The sequence below is a fragment of the Agelaius tricolor genome, unplaced genomic scaffold (assembly GCF_023055355.1).
Source record: "Agelaius tricolor isolate 1412-34295 unplaced genomic scaffold, bAgeTri1.0.p SCAF_8, whole genome shotgun sequence".
Taxonomy (NCBI): Eukaryota; Metazoa; Chordata; class Aves; order Passeriformes; family Icteridae; genus Agelaius; species Agelaius tricolor.
This window is the reverse complement of record NW_027269268.1, coordinates 41,047,056-41,071,394: the sequence shown is the minus strand read 5'-3', so window position 1 is coordinate 41,071,394 and position 24,339 is coordinate 41,047,056. Positions and strand designations below refer to the sequence as shown.

The 24,339-nt window shown below is 42.8% G+C and overlaps 1 protein-coding gene across 1 annotated transcript; it reads left to right on the top strand.

Moving 5' to 3' along the window:
• The first annotated feature begins 710 nt into the window (after positions 1 to 710).
• CHRNA9 (cholinergic receptor nicotinic alpha 9 subunit) lies at positions 711 to 7,267 on the top strand. Its single transcript, XM_071432715.1, has 5 exons — positions 711 to 780; positions 2,910 to 3,055; positions 3,881 to 4,035; positions 4,698 to 5,230; positions 6,543 to 7,267. The coding sequence occupies exons 1-5, from the start codon at positions 711 to 713 to the stop codon at positions 7,085 to 7,087; spliced, it is 1,449 nt and encodes a 482-aa protein (XP_071288816.1). The 3' UTR covers positions 7,088 to 7,267.
• The last annotated feature ends 17,072 nt before the right edge of the window (positions 7,268 to 24,339 follow it).

Below are 24,339 nucleotides of genomic sequence, written 5' to 3'. Positions count from 1 at the left end.
TTTGCTTCTGATTTACTGTGCTGAGTACTGGTCTCCAAGTTGTCTAGACCTGTTAAAGTTCTTGTTTGCACAGTGATATTGGGCTACTGCAAATATTAAATGTGTTTTCTGACTTTGGTGCAACTGCCTCTCTTCCATGTGGCAACACCTTGGTAATGAAAACTTGGTTTTATCAGCATGGGAGTGGCCGTGGGCATTGGGGTTTTTTTCTGTGTGGCATTGGATGTGTGATGTACACTGTTACTATTCCTATTAAAGTACTGAGATCACTTTCTTGTGAAGGTCCACAAGTTCCATAGAACTGGTTCTGAGAGGGCTATTGCAGAATATAAGTGCAATAAAACAAAGCCCTCCAAAGAACTATAAAAGGATTTGTCATAAATGGGATGAAATCTTGCATTTGTAGTAAAATGGCTATGGAAGACAGTTTTTGCACTGATACCCAATGTGTTGGTTTTCTGTCTCAGCCCCAGCTTGGGAGCAGGCAGCGCTCAGGTTACTCGGAGAGGGAGGGTTCAGCAGAGCCCCAGAGCCCACGATCGCTGCGCGACTCTGACAGCTGCGAGGGACGAACGAGCTGCTTCTGGAGCCGCATCCGTGTATCAGCACCTGGATGCTGCTGTACAGCTTCATTTACTTCGTTGGGTAGTTTTGGACGGTGGTAAACACTTCGGTGCCCTTGGGTGAACAGTTTTATTTAAGGTCCAGAAATGAAGATGGGGAGCCTCTCCTCCTTTTACGTCTCTCTGTGGTTGCTGTTCGCAGCAGTGATACTCAAAGGTGAGAATACTGCTTGCTAGTTAAATGTTGCACTGAAGTTTATCTTATTCACATAGGATCTTGTGACCTGATCTACCCTACCTGGCTGAGCCCCAGAAGTGTTTGATCTGTTTAGTTTAACTCTGTGTTTGATGCATAGACAAAACGATCACGTACGACCAGAATTGCAGCGCTCTTCGGGAAGTTTTGATTTGTTGGGATACCTTTTTAGTCAGGAAGATTTGCTTTGAACTCGTAATTAGTCCGGGAAGTAGGTGTGAATGACCAGAGATGTGCTCCAAAGCACTTGTTCCCTACGAATTGCCACCTGGCATTTGCTCGAGTCCCGCAGGAGCGCTGAAGTGATAACGACTCCAACAATTGGCCATTTGCAAAAGCAGCGGGTGCTCCGGGGAGCCGGATTGCAAAGGGGAGGAAGGTGGGCACAAAGCGGGTGAGCACCCATCACCAGAGATCACCAGGACAAATTAACCCTTGTTTGGCAACAAGCTGGGCTTTGAACCAGATAATGGAGAACATCGATAAAAAGCAGGTCTTGTGAGACGGGATAATGCTTCTTATCATGTATGGTGATATCGGCCCTCTCCATTATCTACTCTCATCCTTTCTTTTTCTTTCTTCTGTATTTTCTTAAGTGTAATTTTTATGCTTTTATATTGTTTCATTTCTATAGCTAATAACCGATACGCCTATGTACCTCTTTCCCATTACTGGAATTGAGGCAACTTTTAAGATTGTTTTTTGTAACTTTAGTCAGGGCTTTGCTCGCCTTTGCCCGGGGGAGGGGAATTGAAGTTAGTCTTCAAAAGACTAACTTCAGCGGGTGAGGTCTGATGGGTTTAACATCTACAGCTGGGGAGTAGCCAGGAGGTACCCAGGAAATAAAGGAACATTAACGGGCATTACTGCCCCGGAGACACTTGGTCTGGGAAAAGGTTGATAAGAGAACCAAGGAATGAGAGCCGAATTTGTATCGGTAGGCAAAGGGATCAATAACCAATAAAATATTGAACTCTAAGAACTGTGTAATTTAAAACTAGTAAACGTGAATTACTTTGGGGTTTTTATGTGTAAATAGGTGAAAAGTCTGGTAAAGAACCATGTAGGATGGAATGATTTTCACTGCACAACCCGGGCATGTGTGGATGAAGTAATTTCCATTGCATGTCCTGCTCAGAATAACATCCAGAATAAAGTAATGTCTAGTTCTCCAACATGGAAAAGACGTTGTTGGAGAGTTTCTGTTTTCCCTGTAGTGACAGCATTGCATCAAATTGTTCTAAAATAAACCTGCCACACATAAATATGTGCATTTATACACAACCAGTTGTTTAGTGTTGTTTCACTCTTACCCATCCCAAGGGATCTACGATGAAGAACCTCAGTTACCCCACCTTCGGGGGTGGCTTGTTACAGAGTGGTTCTGTTGTCCTTGCCCTTTGCTTGCAGAAATTTGTGTATCTATGTAAAGAGGCTACCTAGAGAAACTGCGATGTACAAAACAGTATGAAACAGCAAAAGTATAATTTAAAACCACAAGTTTCAGTCAATTATCTTTAGTATCTAAGTTTGGATAGCAAGCAGCATCTCCAAATACACGGTTTGGAAAAGATGTTGGTGCACAGATGTATTCACACATTAAGCAATTGCCAGCTTGTGAAGAAAAGCAGCTCAGACATTTTGCAGGTGGTAGTTTAAAAAGAAAAATACTAAATTCTGGAAGTAGCAGGAATCTTACCAGTGCTGCATTTGGGGACATACCAAAAACCATTAGCCTGTGAGTAAGTGTCATTTCAGACCTTGCTGACTGGAAGTCAGTAATATCTGCCTGTGAGAGTAGTTCATAAAATGAATTATATTTACTTTCAAAAAATGTAAGGATTGCTATATCCAGTATTTTTCAGTGGGTGTGAAAAGCTCAAGTTAGCTATTCACTTGCTCCAGGTGAACGCTGTCTTTATTTGAATAACTCCATCAGGTACTCTTCTGTATCTGAACTAACGATATTCTACCATATATGAATGATAAATATGGTTATAGCAAATACTGCTTGAAGCAGTAGAAAGAAGGTGTTTTCTGATGCTGTTCAGTGCTTAATCTCATGTACTGAACAAGTCCATGTTTTATAGCTGTAGAATCAGCCAAAGGGAAATACGCTCACATGCTGTTTAATGAACTGTTTGAAGACTACTCCAATGCTCTGAGACCAGTGGAAGACACAGATAAAGTACTGAATGTCACCCTTCAGATCACGTTGTCCCAAATTAAAGACATGGTGAGTAAAAGTAGAGTTCTGTTTTTCTAAAAATATGCAGGAATATACTAGATGGAAGTCTTTCATTTGGAGTAGGAAAAGCAGCCTTCAGTTTGTTGGGACAACTTCAGGAATGCTTCCTCAGGGGCAGGGGAGAGGGCTGAGGGCTTGGGGGTGTGTTCTGTTCTCCAGATTTTGTACATTCTTCTCTGGTTGCATCACTTAAGGCCTCCATTATGAGTCTGGAAACTTGGAGCTGCTGAATTTTTAAGACTTTTGTAGTTAGGTGTTGGTATCACACCCTCCAGGCAACTTTTGCTGAGTTTTAAATATAGCAAATGCTTTTTCTAAGTGGCAATAATTTCTACATAAAATCCCTAAAATTAGCCTTCAGTAATTTTTATAAATATGTTTTTTTTTTTTTAGATACACTTTTAAGGCAAAAGAAAATGTATCTGGAAGGAGAAGGAAAGATTATTTTTGTGACTTCTGAATTATAATTTCAAGGCCTTGCCAAGCTCTCAAAGAATTTCTGAGCCTGGATCTGTTAGCTATTTGCTATTCTGAAGCTTGCAAATGGAAATTAGGAAGAATTGGGAGCATTAGATACTGTGATTATAATTAGGGAGGGTGCTGAGAGGTGAAGGTTTGCACAAGTGAAAGTCCAGACCAGTGATTTTCCTGTACAGTGTACGGGCCTAGATTCCTGTCTGAGAATTATTTTGTGTCCTGTTAGTATTCTGGCCTGTTTTGAGCTCTACATCAAAGGCACATCACAAATGCTGTCTGTGTCTAAGATGTGATTTTGTCACCTTCAGCTAGAAATATTTCTCCATTTTTATGCAGGATGAAAGGAACCAAATTTTGTCAGCTTACTTATGGATTCGACAGAGCTGGTATGATGCATACCTCAGATGGGACAAAGATAAATATGATGGGTTGGATTCCATCAGGATTCCAAGCAATTTGGTTTGGAGACCAGATATTGTCCTATATAACAAGTGAGTGTGGCTGGAGAAAATCAGCTTGCATATTTGAGGGAGGGAGGGAGGGGGTTAAAGGAGAAACTGGCCTACAGACTCTGAACTTTCCTCTCTACCTTACCTTAGCAAGGGGTATGTTTGTTGTCTTAACATTTGTTGTTGACAATCTAAATATTTTGCAATAAAGCTATAGACAAGATCTGAAAATTATGCTATACACCAAAGCTTTTCTGAATTTCTCTGCACTGGGAATTGAATACCCTGGCTGTCTGAGGTGCTTTCTGCTAAGGTTCCTAGAGAACTCTGGAGGATTGTCCACAAAAAGATGATACATAAAGGCTGCACTTCTGTCTGCTCTCCCAGGCCAATACCAACCTGCAGACTGTTTTCATCTTTTAATGGACTCTTATCCTACTGTGTTCTGTTTGAGGTCAAGTTTGAAGGAACTATGGCCAACAAATGCAACATAACTCAGCAGCATTGACGTTTGGCATTCATGGGCATTCATACCTGTAAATAATGGTTATTAGTAAGTTCCTACTAAAATTCAGTGTAAATATGATTTCAGAAACATGCTTTTAATGTTGTAAAAGGAGGGTCTTCCCCATTGCCCACCTTCTCTGGCCCTCACCCTTAAGTTTTTGTCTGTCAATCCTGACTGCCATTTTTCTGTCTTTTAGGGCTGATGATGACTTTTCAGAACCAGTAAATACTAACGTAGTGCTGAGATATGATGGAAAAATCACTTGGGATGCACCTGCTATCACAAAGAGCTCTTGTGTAGTGGATGTGTCTTATTTTCCTTTTGACAGCCAGCAGTGCAACCTTACCTTTGGGTCCTGGACCTATAATGGTAATCAGGTAGACCTCATCAATTCTCTTGATAGTGGTGACCTCTCTGACTTCATAGAAGATGTGGAATGGGAGATTCATGGAATGCCAGCAGTTAAGAATGTCATCACTTATGGCTGCTGCTCTGAGCCTTATCCAGATGTGACCTTCACGCTGATTTTGAAAAGGAAGTCCTCTTTCTACATATTTAATCTGTTGCTTCCCTGCATTTTGATCTCTTTCCTGGCCCCACTGGGATTCTATCTCCCTGCAGACTCTGGTGAGAAAGTGTCTCTGGGTGTTACAGTTCTTCTTGCTCTGACTGTGTTCCAGCTGATGGTTGCAGAGATCATGCCCCCATCTGAAAATGTACCTTTGATAGGTGAGCTTTACACACTTTGTCTTTAAGCATGACTTATTAATAGCAGAGTTGTATGTCAGGGAATCTTCATGTAATTTGTGATTTCTGGGAAGATAAATTTGCTACATTTTTGAAACATAGTGAAGTACTTAAAATATGTGTGGAATCTGTATAGGTATGCTGCAGTTTTTAGAAGTTATTTTGTGTTTATTTTAAATTATACATTAGCTAGCTGTTTTATATTTATTAAATATAGTTAGAGATTTCAAATTATGCTATCACATCTTGAAATAAAGCTGGTAATGGAAAACAATTTTAGAACTAACACATGAGGTATAATCAAAAGCTATAAGCACGAGGTCAGACTGTTTCAAGATATGTTTCTGTCAGATCCAGACGGTTGGATGGCCTGGCTGGCACACTCACAGTTGACTTAATATCTGACAATTGCTACATTGGATTATAGTTCCTGGGAATTCATTATGCTGAAATTTAATTTCAGTCTGGGAGTTCAGGAAAGTTCATGTGCAGAGAAAGGAACCTAGTTCAGTCTGTTGTCTCTATTCCCACTCTCTCCCTTGCCATCCGTCCCAACCCCTTTGGAACTGGGCTCAGTCACCCTTGTCTGTGGCACACTTGTCTGTGCTGCTGCTGTCAGCTCTGCTTCTCCTGCAGAGCTGCAGGGCTGGGAGCTGCTTCTCTGCACAGGTTGGTTGGGTGCTCAGCTGTGTGCTTCAGCTGCCAAAAGCAAGGGCAGAGGAGCACAGCTTGTGTTCTCCCCAGCTCTGTGCTCTGACCTCGGGGCTGGCAGCACACGGGCTGGGGATGCCAGCAAGGTCTGCCTATTCACATGTTTGAGTGTGAGAGCATGGATCTGCTGCTGTGGGCTCCATCAATAGCTCAAACAAAGTGTGGTCATCACTGTTGTTAATACCTGAGGAAATGGGATCTCCAAGGTGCTGTTTGAAGCCATTGGCATGGGGATTTTGCAGATACTATGAAAAGAACAAGGCTCTTGAGAAACATTTTTGAGCTGCTTTCTGAATGGATGTGTTTCAAGTAGTCAGAGATTTTAGCTCACAAATATTTACCATGCTAATACAGTAGTCATACACTCATCTGATAAAGACATGCCAGTAATGAGTATGAGATTTTATTTTAATGGCTTTTATCTTTGTTTTTAAATGGTGAATCATGATCTAAGAGAATTAGGGTGATTAAAATTTTATTTCTCTTGCATTTATGCTTAGCACCTGTTATCACACTGTTGTGTCTCATTGAATTTTTTTTAATTAGAGTAATATCTTTAATATAATTTTATTTTGTGTTCTAGGGAAGTACTACATAGCAACGATGACCATGATCACAGCTTCCACTGCATTGACAATCATTATAATGAATCTCCATCATTGTGGCTCAGAAGCAAAGCCTGTTCCACAGTGGGCCAAGGTGGTTATTTTGGACTATATGTCAAAAATCTTTTTTGTTTATGATGTGGGTGAAAATTGCACAAGTCCGAAAAGAGAGAAGGAAGAAGAATGTAGGTTAGAGGGGGATGATGGGGGTCAGAGGAGGCACAAAGAGGTAAGGAGTCCTCTTTCCACTAGGAATGATGACTGCAATCTCAAGGAGAAGCTCAATGGAAATTGGAATAAAAGCTATGGAGTCCATGGTGAAAATGCTAATTGCTGTTCTTGTTACAAAATGCTGATTAAAAATATTGAGTATATTGCTAATTGTGTTAGAGATCATAAAGCAAACCGGGCCAAAGGAATTGAGTGGAAAAAAGTTGCAAAAGTGATGGACAGGTTTTTCATGTGGATTTTCTTTATCATGGTGTTTTTTATGAGTGTGCTGATCATTGGGAAAGCTGCTTAACTGAAAATGAATATGTTCCTTTTGTAAATCTGAATATTCTATGTTACTTTGTTTAGGAGGAGTTCAGTGATAGGGGTGCTTTTGAGATCTCTGTCTTGCATTCTGTAACAATAAACAAATAGATTCTGTAGGCTGTGACAGTGAGTTGAGACACAGCATAACTGAGGACTTTGCTGGTGACTGAGCTTGCCTTTCAGTATGTGTGTGTTGATGAGGCTGCAGGATAAGCAGTCAGTGTTCCACCTTGGTGGGTGGTGGCCATGACTTCAGGCTGTCTGGGCCAGAGTATTGCAGCAGTGGAGCAAACAGCCTAGCAGGGAGCTCTGTGTTCACAGGGCTGCATCTCTGCACCTTGCAATTTGATCAGCCCTTTCTCTCTTCCAGGGAAGAAAAAAGTGTATTTGTGATATGGTGACATTTTCTGGAGATCATCCCTTCATGGCATTGCCTTTTTCCCTTTTATTTTAGCCTGACTTGAAAACTTATGGTTTTTGTTCCAGCTCACTGATCACTGTTCATTTCATAGGCTCTGCATCCTGTGCCTTTAGTTTCTAATATGGTTGAGCTTACTGAATATGATCTTCCTCTTTATCATTTTCTGCTGCAGAATATTCCTGTGTTGTCACCATGGCTCAAGTAAGCCAGATTCCCAGGGTTTCTTCCTCACTGAGTCAGAGAGCATTTTTTCAATTCTTTCTCTTGAGCCTAATAATAGGAAGAACTTCTCCTGTCCTTCCTACATGTCTCATTGCCCTGGGCACTTGTTCAAGATGTGCCTTTAAATGTTACTTGAGACTGCTAAAATAGGAGGCTGTGACTTCTGTCTTCTCTCACTGTATTTACCTGCCAGTGTTCACCCTTTGTGTCCCTTGTTCACTCTTACAAGCTCTTTAATACTTAAATTTTAAACAGTTTACAGGAATGCCAAGGTTGCTCTGTGCATTACTTAGCACAAAATTATGATTTACAGATTCTTTAAAGTAGTGCCATAATCAACACTCCTTGGTCAACATCTTAGTTCTTGCATATATGGGGAAATGTTTGTTGCTGACAACACCAAAACCCCCTGTTCTGTGCATTAATTTCTGTTAACCCTCTCAGACTGATAGAGCTCTGGAGGATGTCTCTTGTAGTAAAGTAAGAAACCAGTACCTCGGGCATGCCCATGGCAAATAAATTGCTTTTGCAAAGCACCCTGAACTTTGAAACCATGATATACTAGATGCAGTGGGAGAGGCAGAATGGCATTGTAATGGATCCCAGTCAAAAGTTCATGTGATAGAACTAATTTTCATAATTGTTGCAGTTAATAGGAGCATACCTGCAAATCAGTAACTTAAAAGCAAGGAGCTAAACTGGTAAAGTGATGCAGTTGTTATGCCCAAATTTATTAGAAGAAAGGGAATTGTTCTTTTTATTTTGATGATGTAAATGATGCATTGAATTGCTAATGGCAGGTTTTCTTTTGTGTGGAATAATTAGCACTGTAAACTTATCTGGATTCTCATACATAATGCAAGCCCAAAGTCCAGGTTTTAATGTAAAGCTAAACTGGGTGTCTAGCCAAGAATAAACTCAGTATGTGGAAAAAGTCTCAAGTGTGTTCCCTGTGTATTATCAGTTCCCACTCAACCAGGGTAACTTTGAGTGGCTCCTTTAGAAGACAAGCTGTTCATTTTCGTTCACTGTGCAGAAAAACAATTGCATCCCTTTGCCACACAGTTCAGGGTCTGGCACTTACACTGCCTGCTTGAGGAAACTGGTTTGCTCTTCCTTGTGTAAAAAATTATTGTCTGGAAACCTGAGGGAGTAAGGTATTTAAAGATAAGGGTAAAATATTCAGAACAGGAGCCTTCAGCATGGAAAACTGATGACCAAGGGTTTATTTAAGGCTTATGGGTGGCATAAAGAGCTACTATTCACAGTCTCTTACAATATAGGAACAGGGTACATGAAATGTACACAGTGTGTGGCAGTGGAAGAGTCTGTACAACGTGATAAGGCTGAAGAATTCTTTGCAACAGGATGGGTGGATGCCAAAAGATTACAAGGATTTCAAGATTTAAGGGAAAAAATAAAAGAAAAATCTTCTGGCATACTTCTAAATAGAGTCACCAAGCATTTAAGGAAGGAGCAATATTTTAGGGATTCATGACTACATGTTCTTCAATGCTCTTCATCCCACTGATGACATCCACTGGAGGCAGCTTCAAGATTTTGACAGCTCTTTAGTCTGACTCAGAATATCTTTCTTAGAAATTCAGATTTTGTCTATGTCACTCTGCTCAAAACAAGCTGCTGCAGTTGTGGGCTTTCCATGTGTAAGGGAAAGTTTGCAATCACAGGTGGATTGTGGGCCTCCCTCATGCTGGTGCTTTTCAGTACTCTGCATGCTTGGATGATGCTGTTGAAATCATGCTTTGCAATTCCCTAATACTTGTTATGTGAAGATGTGATGGTATAAGAAATACCTTCCTTGCAAGAATATGATTTGAAAAATAGTTCTAATTATTCAAACTTATTAACTATTAAATTTGCTTTTAAATTTTTATCCTTTTCTTTGGATCATCAGACATTGTCAAGTGTTTCTTTCACCCTTTATTTACATAAGGTGATTTTTCTTGATCTTGTCAGAAAGACTTTTCCATTTTTAGTTCATAAGAGCTCTGGATTTGATAGATTGTGAGCAGCAGATGATGAGTGCCAGTAGAAGCTGGTCCCTGAATTTTTGTGATGCTATGACCCTTGACTCATGTCCCTGGACTTGATCATCATTCAGGGTAAAAAACATGATGTGACACTGCATGCCATGATTCTGGTGACAAGGCTGACCCAAGGCCATGACCCATGCTGCTGCCATGCAAGGGCTGCCTGCTTTAAAGCTAGCTCAGGAGTTTCTGACTAAACTGTAGGGACAGTAGCTTAGATCTTAAAGTTTGCAGAATCACAGAATCATTTAAGTTGGAAAAGACCTCTGAGATCATCATATAATGTCCAGTCATTTCTGGAACACCTCCAGAGATTGTGACTGCACCACCTCCCTGGGCAGTTCATGCCAACCCTTTCCATGAAGAAATTTCATCAAGAAGAAACCTGTTCTAAATCAGTCTTGTGTGTGACTAGGCAGAACTGTACATGGGAGCTGTAGTGCTGAGTGAGACAGGACTGTTTAATCTAATTCTATCTGTCTTGGTCTCTTCCTCTTTCCTTTGTGTGCCTCATGCTCAGAACCAGTAATCTTAGAGGAAGATGAAATCCAGAAATTATTAATAACTATGATTCTAGTAAAAGAAAATTAGCTATTTATGCACTGAGTAATCATTTTTCTGTTTACCATGAAGGCAGCAGGGTGACTATATTTACTGAGGAGAACAATGATGCTGTAAAAATACTGTTTTAGGTCTGTGCGCTGCAGAGGCCTTCGAGGGATGAGCTGACAGATTCTTTTGCTGCACCATCTCTTGCCAGAGAGATCAACTCTCCTTTCGTGTACTGAGTCACTGCAGTGTTGAAATGAGGAAAAATAGAAACTGTCTCTTGTAATGCCTTCACTGCTCTTTTCACAAGCAGAATTACAGAGCTCAAGTGTAATGGGATGTTGGGGTGTTGAATTTTCAATGGTGCAGAAAGGCAGATGGTCTTTCCTAACCTAAGAAATCTGTTTGTGTTCATGGAAATTGAAGCAAGAGGGTTCAGACTAAACCAAAAAGGATCATCCTGAACAATAAATGACATTCTGAGAGAGAAAAGGTTTTTCCCATGCTTCAGGAATTCAGATGTCACATTCTAAGTATCTACATCTTTTGTCCACTGGTTAGCAAAGCTTGGTTCTCTGACACTGCCAGGATTATGATACATGTCTCACAGTCATTTCTCAAGAAATGCAGGACTGTGCAAGAATTCCTGATTGTGCACCAGTCCCAGTTTGAGGAGCTGGTGACCTGAGTATGATTCTTTTGGAGACAGGAAAAGGAGACTATGGGGTGAAAGGTAACTCCTCTCATTCTGTTTAAAAAAAGTATGAAGAATCCATCTTTTCTTACAAACTTCTGTTATTCATTGAAGAAAAGAATATATTGACTCTTGTTTTCTTTCTTAACATGTTTTCATCAGTGGCAATATATAGGACCAAAGGTGACCTCTGTAGTTTGTGTGCAGCCACCTCCTTTGTACCTGCAGGCACAGTGGGTGACCTAGAGCTCAATTAAAGGCTGAACATCTCTTTTCTCACTGTTCTCTGAAGTCTACTAAAAAGGAGAAATCTTTCTCCATTGTTAGAAACAAGTCCAACTCTGCGGAAGGGACACAGAAGGTAGTGAAGGTGTTTGTATCTATTTGTGCTGTGCAAATTAGGGCTTCATTGTCTCCAGACACTTTTTAAAAACTCCATTTCACCTTTGCAGTAAGGAGTAACAGAAGTAGTGAGTACCTAGCTCACTTTTGTTCTTATGTCTGTCTTTCTAAACACTTTTGTGCATGTGATTCCTAGTCTGCAGGCCACAGACCACTAAAGATCTGCAAGGCCACCTGGAGGCCACTGCAGCACAAAGGTGAGCACCAGGCGGTGCCTTCTGGTTACCTGGGATGCAGGTCTCTTCTTGGGTATTCCTGCTTCAGGGTAGAAGTCCATCTACTGAACATCCAGAAAATGCAAACTGAGATTTAAAAAGGGCATCTGCAATTTCAAGTAGGGTTTCTATTTTACTTTCTGAAAACATTTATTTAAAAAGTGGTCCAGTACTACCCTTTAAGTAACCCATCTAGGACCATGGATTTTTCTGGGGAGCAGGTATTTTTGTTTTTTCCTCTGCCATTATCATGTTCAGTGTCTTGGCATTCACACAGCTACTCACAACAAAACTTTATTTTAAAAGAACTTGAAACAGATTTTCATAGGTCATTATTTTTATTCATATCACTTTTCACTGAACAAGATTTTATCTATGGTGTTGTGAGTGCTGGGGAGACTGCACACCACAGTCCTTCCTACATTTCACTTTTGTTTGAAGAATGCACTAAATTTGATTAATTTAAATGCAATGCCAGAGATGTCAAAAGAAGAGTGGAGCAAAAAAATCATATGCTTTAAAAAAATGACTTAAATCTAACCCAGATTACTGTAGCAAAGTGTTTCACTGGATAGAATTATTAAACTGGATTCACTGGGAATTTGCTTTCTATGTGTTTGTCATCACTAACAGACAACTTGATTAATAGCAGTCTTAAATGCTGAATAATCACATCATACTCTGGTTTTGTTTGCTTTTGAATTCTCCATTAGCATGCTTAACAACAAGTTAGCAGGAAATTTTTTTGGGGCAATATAATATGAACAAATAAAGAATGATAGCATCATTTATGCACTCCTCTGCATGCTTCTGTTGTTAGTGTGCCATAGATAAGTCATAGATCTGGCTGTTTTATTCATTCTGTGTTTTCAGTTCTAGCTGAGCTCTACCAAGCTGCTCAGGACATTTCAGTGACAAGAGTGCCATTTGTTAATGTTACACTGGAGCAAAAGCATACCCTAACAATAAAGGTAAATAGATGGTAAAGTCATCTGGAGCAGTCTCCAGTAGTTAGAAAAGACCTTTACAGAGAAAGCATTTGGCTAGAATGTGGAATCCATGTTCCATGGGGATGGAAGTGTTGGTTTGGCTTCCACAGGGCCACAATTGCTTAGGGGAGGGTAGCAGACACAGCTGTGCTGCAAAATAATGCCACAGAATGTTAGCAAAATGAAGAGGAGGAAAGAGATGGGAAAAGCTGACTAAACATGAAGTGAAAAATGTAAAATTACTGAGACTATTGCTCAGCACCTGTGGGTTCACTAAAGCTGTTCAGGCTGTGGGATAGCTCCTTTAATTCTACATGTGCCATTCACTGGGCAGCCTGTGTGCAGGGGTGGGCTGTGGCAACCCTGGGGCTGCATCACAGCAGGGGCTCTGTTGTGGGGTAAGGGGTGACTGTCTCAGTCAAGGACAAGGCAAGGGTGCCAGCTTACCCCAAATCATGATGATGTGTCCAAGCCTTCACTGGCTTATGGATTGGTGGGACCCTGAGGACCCACAGTCATCACCTACTGGTGAAGCACATCTACTTCATCTCTCTGCTTAGTTCCCAAAAGTGTCTGGTGGCCTTCAGCAGGAAAATGGTCACTTCTACAGTCTGGAAGGTTGGCTTTCTCTGGGTTACTTGATGGCACTAAGTTCCTTCTGGCACCATGATTATTCAAATAATTTTCTGTCCAGCTCACCCACATTTTCACAGGAACCTGGTAGCTTCCTCCACAGGAGGCCTGACATGGTTCATAGCTGTTATAGGTGTATTTTCTTGTCCTGCAGGTTGTGCCTACTTTTGATTAGCATTTTAATATTCTAGGTGAATGCCAGCAAGATATCTGTGGTAAATTAAACTTCTGTTGCTTTTATCTACTGTTTTTAACATAGCTGCAAACAGAATGGTGGTCACAAGATAATCTCTTTCCTCATAGTTAAAGGATGAGAATTTATGAAAACCTTTATGAAAAAGGCTTACCACTAACATCCCAAGCCCAAGGGTGAACTGGCTTCTTACTCCCTCACTCTGAAACAGTAGTGGAGTGCAAATGACCTCAGGGGTATGCTGCTCAGTATGGGTATGGGCGAAACTTGGTCACATTCAGGTACAGTGTCTCAGTTCTGCTTTGGAGTGCCATGTCCACTACCCTGCAGAGGCTGTTTCACCTTCAGCAAAGAGCATTCTCAACACCTTGGTTCAAAGTGGACTGGGCTGGATAAGTGAGTTATTTGGGACAGCACCCTTGAGCTGCATGAATCCTCAGCAGTGCTTCAAGCCAGCAAGTTTTGTGTCTCCAGGAGCATTATGCTGGGACCCTAGATTGCTGAGGCACCAGCAGCAAACCAGTCTGGGGGTCCTGCCCTCAGGGGAATGGTAGAGAGGTGAAGGGTGTTGGAAAGAACAAGTCCGGGGCCCAAGTGTCTGCTGTGAAAGTTCCTTCTGAGGAGTTAGTTCCTCATCTGAATCCTGAGACCTCTAGGGGTCATACAAGTACTGTTCTAGTTGCTGGGGTGCCTCAAGGCCATGCTTGAAGGCAATTAAAAAAAACAAAAAACAACAAACCACCAAAAAAAACTGGCTCTTTTTTTTAACCCTAAATGTGCTGTTTTCTCCAAGATGCAACAAGTGATGCAGGCTTGCTAGCCCAGCTGCTCCTGTTAATCCTTTATTAAGGACTAAGTAAATGAAGAATTCTATTCTATGGTTAAGAGCAAAGATTGCTATTCTGAAAGGCTCCTTCATTACTTCCTCAGAAGCCATGCTTTAATTTATAGTGTGATTCAGGGGCCAACAGTCTCAGGAAGAGATCTGATTTGAGGTAGGCTGTTAGTCCTTGAAGTACTGCAGGTTGGAGGCTCCTCGAGCAGTGGAGGTTGATCCCTACACTTGGTCAGAATAGTCTGGTATATTGCTGGGACCAAGAGAAAATGCCTGCTGGAGGCCATTGGAGCTATGACAGGAGAAACCTGAGCCCTTGACCAGGTTGTGGAGGTAATTTTCTCCATAAGAGCCCTCACAAAGCTGTGTTTTGCATTGGTAGCTAGAAAAGTGTGGCTAACACCCCAGAGCTTCACTGAGCAGTGCTGCACTGCATCGAGTTGGTCTCCCCAACATTCCCCTTGCCAAGGAGGCCAGAGCTGGGCATGATTTTGGGAAAGGACACACCCAGGACAGCTGACCTACTGATCAAAGGGTATTTCATAACACAAGACATCTGCTCATCTATAAAAGCTATGAGAAAAGAGGAAAGGAGGGTGGTGGTAGGGAGGGGGTGGGGAATTTTTCTTCCATGGCAACTGCTGTGTGTAGTGAAGCCCTACTCCCCAGGCAGGAGCTGGATATCATGTCCTGATGGGAAATAGAGAATAAATCTTTTTGTTCCCTTTGCTTCCATGCACAGCCTTTGCTTTTGCTTTATTAATCTGCCTTTATCCTTATCCATGAGGGTTTTTTTTCCCCAGTTTATTTTCTCCCTCCCTGTTCTGCTGAGGAGGGGAATGGTAAGAGTGACTTAGTGGGTACCTGGTGTCCAGTGAGGGTCAACCCACCATACCAACTTAAACTTTCATTGTTGCCCCAGGTTACCATCCTCTGGAGAATTCCTGAAGTGTAGAGACTGTGCAACTGCTCCTGTGAGGTAACAGATGTAATAAGACCGTGTTGGAGGTAATCTGGTCCAGCTCAAGAGACCCAGAGCACTCTAACTGCTGCCTGGGCCTGGTTTATGCTCTAACCTTCCCCCATGACACTGTTTCCACTTTACCTGCTGATGTGCTTTGCAGGTGGTGCTCTTGAGCCCAGCCAGGCAGGTGACTCCTTCCCCTTCCCTCTCCATCCCAGAGGAGTCACACCTGGAGCTCTCTGTGCACATGGCAGAGGGGAGAGGCAGTGCTGCTGAGCAGGCAGAGTGGCTGCAGACACTGCCAGACCCCGTCACCAGTCCAGCTGTATTTGTTGGCATGGTGATATGACCAGCCTGGGGGCAAGGACTTCATCTTCTGCAGCAGCAAAACATCGGTCACTGTTCACTCCCACTGTGCTGCTGCTGTGACTGCTACATTGCTCTTCTGTAACTTGTATTTTCTTTAAAAAACCCACAAACAGAAAAAAATAGTGGGAATAAGAAGGTAAACATTAATCAGACCTGTATCAAAATTGTCTTAAATCCATTAAACACACAAAGCCTTCCCTATAGAGAAGGAACATGGCACAATTACTGATTTCAGAAATTCCTGACATCAGAAAAGCAATTAACTCAAAAAAAGGAAACCTTGTGAGAATGCTGTAGGACATAAAAATTGCAGGTTCTGCACACAGGTGATGGGGCTTTATCACAGACTGGAGAGAACCAGTGGGCAGATCTGCAGTGGTGTGGCATCTAGTTTTAATGAGATGCTTGTTTAAAGATGAGGCAGCAAAGTATTATAGCTCTGGGCCATGGTCCTGCTGCTGCTTGTCTTGCTGTGACTGAGGCCTGCTCTTGTGGCTTGTACATCAGCAAGCAACCTATGTTTTTTTCTTTGGCAGGATGTATGAATAAATTGCTCTAGATGGGGGTGAATGCAAGACAAAACAGAATGATATTGGTTTTTTTTTCATTGCCTACTTCACTGTGTTTAGTGGGGGTGCTTAGCTAGGACACTGTGTATTGGTAGTGATTTCCCAATTCCTTTTACTTAATGACTGTAGCTGTTTTTTCTTTCAAAATTAAGTGTCTCTTGACAAGTTTAGAGATGGCACTGTGCTAGAATAGCTGCTTTGGTTAAGTTCTGGGTCCTGCTGAGGTGCTTCATGCCTTGGTAGTGGGAATTATCTCAAAAGTGTGGCAGGCTTTCCTACAGCTCTGTAGCTCTCAGTGTCGACCCTTCAGGTGCACCCAGACATTACGGATGAATAAACAAACATAGGCAATTTCTATTAAAGAGATAAAGATTTCTCTTAAAAGAGATTAAATCTGTAGGGAAAGGGAATAGGGACTTCATTTAGTCCAGGAAGAGCTGTGGTGGGGAGCGGGTGTTGAACAAAACAGAGCTTTGTAAGAGTTTTCTGGTAAGACTTTTCTTTGTAAGACTTTTTACCTGGTATGTGAGCCTCCCCTCTTTTTATTGCTCCTGTGGCTCATGCTGTCTCACTGTAAGTAAGATCTCTCCAAAGAGCAGCTTTATCTATACCAGGTAATTCACCTAATTGCATGCTATTGAAAGAAAAGGGTTTTACTCTGGTAGGGAGCTAGAAGTTCCAAGGTTCATGGCAAAACTAAGAGAAAAAGTATCTTATCAAGGATCTATACAATCACTTGTAGTTTACTTTTGTTCTCTTAAATACTGTCCAGCAGCTCTGGATCCCATGTGAAATAAGTTTACTTTTATGACCTCAGTATACTGCAAGTGGTGTTTTGGATACTTCTTCTGACACTAATGCTAATTCCTTTTGCTGCTCTTGGTGGATGTTGCACAGCCTAACTTCTGTCTTGCCTTCTTTGCTTTCAACCTTGCTGACTTAAATGCCAGAGGTTTATTACATGCTCTCTGTCTGAGTTAATTTTTTTGGCCTCTGAATCTACTAATTGCCATTTGTAAATTTTCCTGGTGGTAAAGGTCACAGAGATAAAGATTGGCCTCCATAGCTCAACCTCTTGGCACATCTCAGGTTATGAAAGGCAGTGTTGAAGTCTGCTGGTTAAATTAATTACTCTTCTGAGGTTTCATCATAAAGAACAACTCTTTTGCCTTTGTAGTTCACTTCCATAAAATTTTTGCATCATATCTCAGAGCTGGGTTAGAAACCTCTTATTTTACTGGAGCACAATCAGATGGTAGAAAGAGTTTGTTTGTCAAACATAAACCTGATCCTGAACTGGGTGTTGCATAGATGCCTTCCTCTGCTTCACAGGACTGGAAGGCATGCTGCTGCTTTTGCTTTCCCTCTAAACTTTCTGCCTTTGCTAGGAACATCTCTGGGCTGGAAAAGCCTGAGAATAACACTGGAAAAAAAAAAACCTGAGAATAAAACAACAGTGCTTTATTGTCTAAAGCCATACAAACCAGCATTCATTGTTCACTCTATCCCCTGCAGAAAACTCACCCATGAAAGTGTGTGCTTCTGAGCATAAGATACGCTTTCCAAAGTTATGCCTGAGTGCCAAGAGGGGATCTGGTGCCCTAAATTAACCTATTCCTATTTGAGGGGGCCAGGAGCAAGCTAGTACCAGAATGTTGTCATAGAAAGCTGGTGTCTGGCAGTTCCTTACATCCAGCACTCCTAGTTAGCCTTTGCTCCCTTCACTGGAATGCCATCGCCACTGCTGTTCCTGACAGCCAGAGTCCAGCAGGGTGGGGACAGCTGAGTTAATACCAGATCATGCAGAATAGCCCTTGATGTGAGCTGTTGGGGAGGATGTGCAAAAGCAAGTGCCCCTGTCCCTTCTGCAGGCTGTCCCCTCCTGCCGTTCTTTGCTGGGGTGGTTCTTACTGTGCTTATTCACTGGGTACAGCATTGCAAAGCTGGCATTGCAGCTCTTTGGAGCTGTTGGAGTATAGCTGATTGTGATGTGCTGACACTTACTGAAGCTTAGAAAGCTCCCCAGAGCCACTGCAGCAGAGAAGGCCACTGCCTGCAGAGGTAATCAACCCAGGGACATCTCAAATATCTCCTTGCTGTATTCTCGTGTCCCTATGGACCAGCACTGCAGCCTTGCCCTTCCTACCAAGATCATCTCCAAGACAGTTGCAGCAGAGCTATTGTGGTACCTCTGAAATGTAGATTATAATTTTTAAAATAAGCAATACAGTACACGTGTGGCTATATAAACCACAAGGCAAGATACAATCATTGCATTTATAGAATTATAGAATGGTTTGGGTTGGAAAGGACATAAAAGATCATCTACTTCCAAGCCCCTTCCACAGGTAGAGGCGCCTCCCACTAGACTAAGCTGCTGAAGTCCCTATCCAGCCTGGCCTTCAACATTTCCAGGGATGGGCCATTCACAATTTCTCTGGGCAACCTGTTTCAGTGCCTCACCACCCTCATAGGGAAGAATTTCTTCCTAATACCTAATTTAAATTAAGCCTTTCTCAGTTCAAAGCCATTTCCCCTTTTCCTGTCACTACATACCCTTATAAAAAGTCCCTTTACAGCTCTCTCGCTCATCCAGTTCCCAGTGCTGAACCCCAGCTCAGGCAGAGGGGCTGGGGCCAGAGTGTTGCAGCTGCCTGGCCACCCCTGGCTGCTCTTCTCCATGCAAGTCCAAGCCTTTGGGGGTTTTGCAGAGCATTTGGAGAAGAAACATACCCTATAACATCTGTGTCCTGTTGTACTGGGGAAAAACTGACTTCAGCTGTTTCCAGGGTCTTTGCTGGACTATGTTTTAGCACAGAATTTATGAATACAATAAATTAAATGTACTTTTGAAGCAGCTTTTCTGGCACTTCACTGTAGTGAAAATAAGGGCAGCTTTAGAAAAAAAAGGCCCTCCAAGCAAGATCTAAAGGCAACATTCAAAATTATCCTTAAGATGCAACTGCCTTCTCTTTCCAGAACATCCAATCCTCATGTCTCCTCCTTTTTTACTTAGTCACTGAACTTAATTTTTCCAAAGCCCAGCTTCACAGTTCCTCTGCTCTATCATTTCCCAGCTTGGAAATCATTTGCAGCATTTCCTTGATCCTGGATATGTGAGATTCCCAGCTGGAGCCAGACTTTGTTGGCCCTTGTGCACAGGACATACTTGATACATTAGCAGTACTCTGCCCAGTCTGTCCATTACATTTGCTGTATTTCTGCCAGATGTCAGGCTATGTTCCTCACCAGTACAGTGTTTGGGCATGATCTGAACAGCCTGAGCACCTATGGCAACCTCTGGCACTGAAGTTGCCACCTGCCTGCCAACACAAATTGCTTTTTGCAATATTGGGGCTGTTGTAAGCTTTATTTGCTCCTGTGGACTGTCTGCTGTTTCTCAATTTGAATTGCCTTGTGGAAAGTAGCTCTTTCATCCATAACTCCTTCCTTAAAATCAGTGATAGCAAATACCAACATGTTCAGAAATGCTCAAGATGAGATTTTTAAGGGCACATTGCTCTAAACTGAGTTTAGTGCCCCAAAAGCCAAGACAGAATGGGGGTTAAATCTTCAGAACTGCAGAGGAAATGCTGCTGGGTCAGAGTAACTGCCACAGTCTCCAAAGGTGAATGTCCCTTCCCACCTTCCCACAATGAAACATTATTCTCCTTCTGTGTTTCAGGCCCAGGAAAGTCATGTATAGTTTAAATGGAAGTAATGACAGAAGGTAGAGGGAGTGTACTAAGTACCTATGCAAAATAAAAAGGAACAATATCTGGTTGAGCTTCCATCTGTTTTATTTGAGAGGGAGAGTACTTGTGTGTTACAATTACTAAATAAACAGAACACACGTTCATCTGCAGAAATTCCCCAAGCTGGAACTGCCTGGAGGTAGAAGGGATGCTGGGGAACAGTAGATAAACTTGTCCTGTTCCTTCAGTTCTCTGGTTATTGACTTCTGACAGTGGTGGACACTAAATCTTGGGCTAAATGGATCCTGCATCAGGCTCAGCACAAATGCCCATAAATTCTAACTGTGCAGCTGCTAAAGAGATGGAAATACTTTCCTGGAGAGTTAATATATTTCCTCCTATGTTGTAAAAGGTGTGGAAGCAAATCCATCACTCCTGCTTCTTCTCCACAATTTATCTTGGGCTACTCTGAAATACCATCTCCTCTCTTAGCATTCCTTTTAGTAGCAAGCAAGATGAGTAAATTCAAACTGCTTTGCAGTTTGGACTTAGCAAATGTAGAAATAAGAGTTCAAGGTAGTCACAGTTGTCTCTGTTCTGGCAGAGAGTACACTGGACCAGAACAGCCATTGCATGAGGCTCCTTATAATGGGAATGTCCAACCAAAAATCAAAATTTCACACTAACAGTTGCTTTGGCAACAGCCTGTTAGCAAGCTGTCATCTAGCAAGCTGCCAGGGTAGCTCTTTACCAAGTGGGGAGGTGTTGGCAGCTTAAGCCCATGGGAGCAGAAGTGATGGGTCAGGGCTGCAGCACGGGGGCCGATGCTGTGGCTGCCCAGTGCAGCACTGCTCACTCAATGTGTCTGTCCTGATTGGGATGCAGCTCAAGTGGATGCCTCTGAACAGCTTTTTGTCAGAAATTTTACAATGATTTGCCCAGCTTTATCATTTGTATCATAGTTCCTGTATCAGTTTATCCTTGTTATTGAGACTTTAATGTCAATTTAAATATATCTATTTCTAGCTTTCATCAGTTTGAGCCTCTTATGCCATCTGCTAGATGTCCAAAAGTTGCTTTCTTACTAGAAAATTGTGATCTGCTATATTTACTCGTCAATCAGATATTAGCTCATTTGGACTTGGTTTTTGTCTTTGATCAATAGATCCTATAAGAGTCATCAAAAGCTTTTGTTCCTCCTGATCAAAGTGAAAAAGTAAAACGTAGAGAATCACCTCCATTTTCCTTAGCATTCCTCTGCTTTTTGAGAAGAAGAGCAAGAGCCTTATTCCTTGTCTATTTTCTCTCTTCTCCACCTTCTTTAGCTTCATCACTATTAAATCTTATATTTTGGGTTGCCATTATCTTCTTGGATCAAGCAAAGCCCTAATTACATTGAATTTCTATATTAAAAACACTGGGTAGCAGCTCCTTAGCCTGCTCTGCCATTTCTGGAGTGAAATTGCTTCATAAAGCTGTCCTTTGTTTTCATTGTTGACCTCTTGCAGGTTTTTCCACTCTGCCTTCACTTTTTTCCTTCCCCTTTCTGATTTCATTAAAAGAGTAGCTTTCATCTTTTGTTTTGGGAGGTGTGTGTTTCCATGGGCACTCATGTGCTGGCTCTTTTGTGCTGCTTTCCCATCAAACTCAACAACAGCAGAAAACTTGCAGGGGACAAGACCTGAGACCTCTAAGCCCTGTCCAACCCTGTGACATTGTCCTGCTCATTACACTGAGGTTGTAATGTCAGACTGCAAGGAAAAGCATTCTGGAAGAGCACATAGACAGAATTTTGTCAGATGATGACTATACTTCCACCCCTTCTACTCATTTTGGGGCTTATCGATTGGCCAATTAAGAAATAGCCAGGTAACAACTAATTAAAAGAAAAAAGAAAAAGGACTCTACTGGTAAGACTGGAATTGACAATGGGGAAACAGGAAAGACCCTAAGAAAGCCTGTCAAGATTAATTTATAACAATGCTTTTAAATTTATAATTGAAGTATCAGAAAAGCTCTTCTGAACATCTTTTTGGCAGGCATGTTCTCCTTTTTCCCCAGCATAACATGTGGTGCTAGGATGTCTTAGTAATCTCTTCTTAAAGACTTGTCATGAAATACACAAAGTCATTGAGTTATGTGTATATAAGACTATTACATGTGATCCCTTATCTTATACAATCTGTTCCAGGGTGTTCCTAAGTTCTGCCAAAGTCAAATCCTGAAATGCTTCTTGGTAGGAATTTTCCACGGTTGTGGTAAGATGAGAAGGATGTAGCTGTGCGCAGGTGCAGTCTGATATCCCAGTCAAGTCAGACCCACGGAGGAGCGATGCCCCAGGAGGCCAGCTCATCCTTTGCTTTTCATTAATATTTTTGTCTGTTCCCTATTACAGGCAATGTAGCCTCTGTGGATCACAACAGCCAGGCCAGGTCTCCCCACAGCTTCCCCTGTTTGCAGACATGAAAATCCATTTCTCAAGTGAACTGGGGGCGAACCCCTCGCAGGTGAGCGGTGGTCGCGGTGTGTGTGAGCGCTGCCATCGCTCGGGTGCTGACACCATGGCAGGAGCCGTGGGGGCAGCAGCCGCCGGGGCAGCGCCCACGTGTGAAAAGCTATTGGTGCTCGATCTTTCTCTCACCGGTGGCTGCTGCTGTGGCCCCTCCTAAGCCCTGGGGAGATGTGTAATGCCATTGTGCAAGCAGCGGGCGAGCCAGCAGAAGAGATGAGAGGAGCCTGGTGGAGTAAGTTGTCGGGGAACGGGGGCTGTGTTGGGCCCAAGAATTATCCTAGCAATAAACCTACTCACAAGAATAAATGGGAGCAGGAAAGCTGCCAGTTCATAAAAAAGGCTCATAGCAGAAAATATTGGGCTGAGCACCAGAAGCAACCTGGCAGGCAGAGTCACAGTGCGTTGTGGCGTTGCCCAATTTTATGTACAAGATGTTTTCTGTGCCAAAGGTGGGGCTTTCACACTGCTCTGCCGTGCCATGCCTACCTGCCAGGGCATTGCTCGGTGTGCTGCTGCTGCTGCCGCTGCCGTGCCCTCAGCATCGCCCTGTGGATGCAGGCAGGCTGAGACGGGAGCAGACGCTGGGCTGATCCTGCACAACTCCCTTGGGCTGCACAGCTCAGCCCTCTGCCTCCTGCAGTGGCTCCTGTGGGGACGTGGCATCGGGGAGCTGAGCCTGGTTAAACACAAGCCCTCGCTCCTCCCCTTGGGTCCTGCTGGCCGGTGGGAGCTGGGGCAGCCACACCGGGGCTAGCAGAAGGGGTTCCCGGGGCTGGTCACAGGCACTTGGAGTGTGGGGCTCACCTGCCACTGCTCTGGGCTGGTCAAAGCTGAGCCAGCTCCAGTCTGGAAACCTGGATGTCATTCTCTCATAACACCTGAGATGAAAAGCCCTGCTTAGCCTGTATGGGTGTCCAGCTGGCAGGTCCCAGGAGATTGCAGCAGTGCCTTTACAAAGGTACATTTCATCTTTAGCTGTTATCACGCTTGGGCCAACATTTCCATGGATTGAGTGGACTGCAACAAAAAGCTGTTTAAATAATATGATGAGACCAAGGTTGTCCTAAAGAAGATGTGAGCATGTGTTAGCATGTGGGAGTGAAGCCAAACAAAACCCACCAAAAGCGAAAAGCCACAGTCAGAAATCACATCACCCTAGGTGCTGAAGAAGACAATCTCCAGTGCCCAGCACTCTGACAGCTGCCATTGCACCCCTCAGTCATTTGAGGTCTGTTCTTTGTGCTAACAGGAAAATCAGAGCATACCCTCCAGACTGCACCAGGGCAAGTCATGGGCACAGTCTGCAGAGTTTCTTGAACATCTTTTGTCCCCATTAAGGTTTCCCCAGCCTGCGTCCTCATCTCAGCTGACAATGCTGACTAAACATTGCCTTGCCAAGGGCTCATAACCACACCTACTGTGTCTCAGGGGCCAAGACTGCCCTTGTCCCTTCAGAGCTGCATGCTGGTCCCTGGGGATGCTCCATTAGGAAGGAGTTGCTGAGTATACCCTGGCATCTCCACACATTCTTGGAGCATGCTCCTGATCCAGGGTGGTGACAGACCTGTGCCTCTGGTTGGTCTGAACTGGATATCCCTGTCACAGTATAGCAGAGTGTGCAGCTCACCAAACACCCCGCTGTCATTTCAACAGTTTATGATGTTCTGGAGATGAAGCAGAAGTTATAGTAGTTGTGGCTGCTCTATCTCAAAACATAATTGGCTTTTGGGAAGTTGGAAATGGTGGGCAATCCTCACCTGTGACGAGCTGACATGTCCCTAAATGCCACAGCCAGGGAGAAATAGTGAAGCTCATTGAGAGTTTTCAAGGTAAGAAAGAGTATTTGGTCACAAACAGATGCCCAGTCCCAGCCTTACCTATGTTAACCAATTCTGTAATATTTTTTTTCTCTCTTGTGGGCAAAT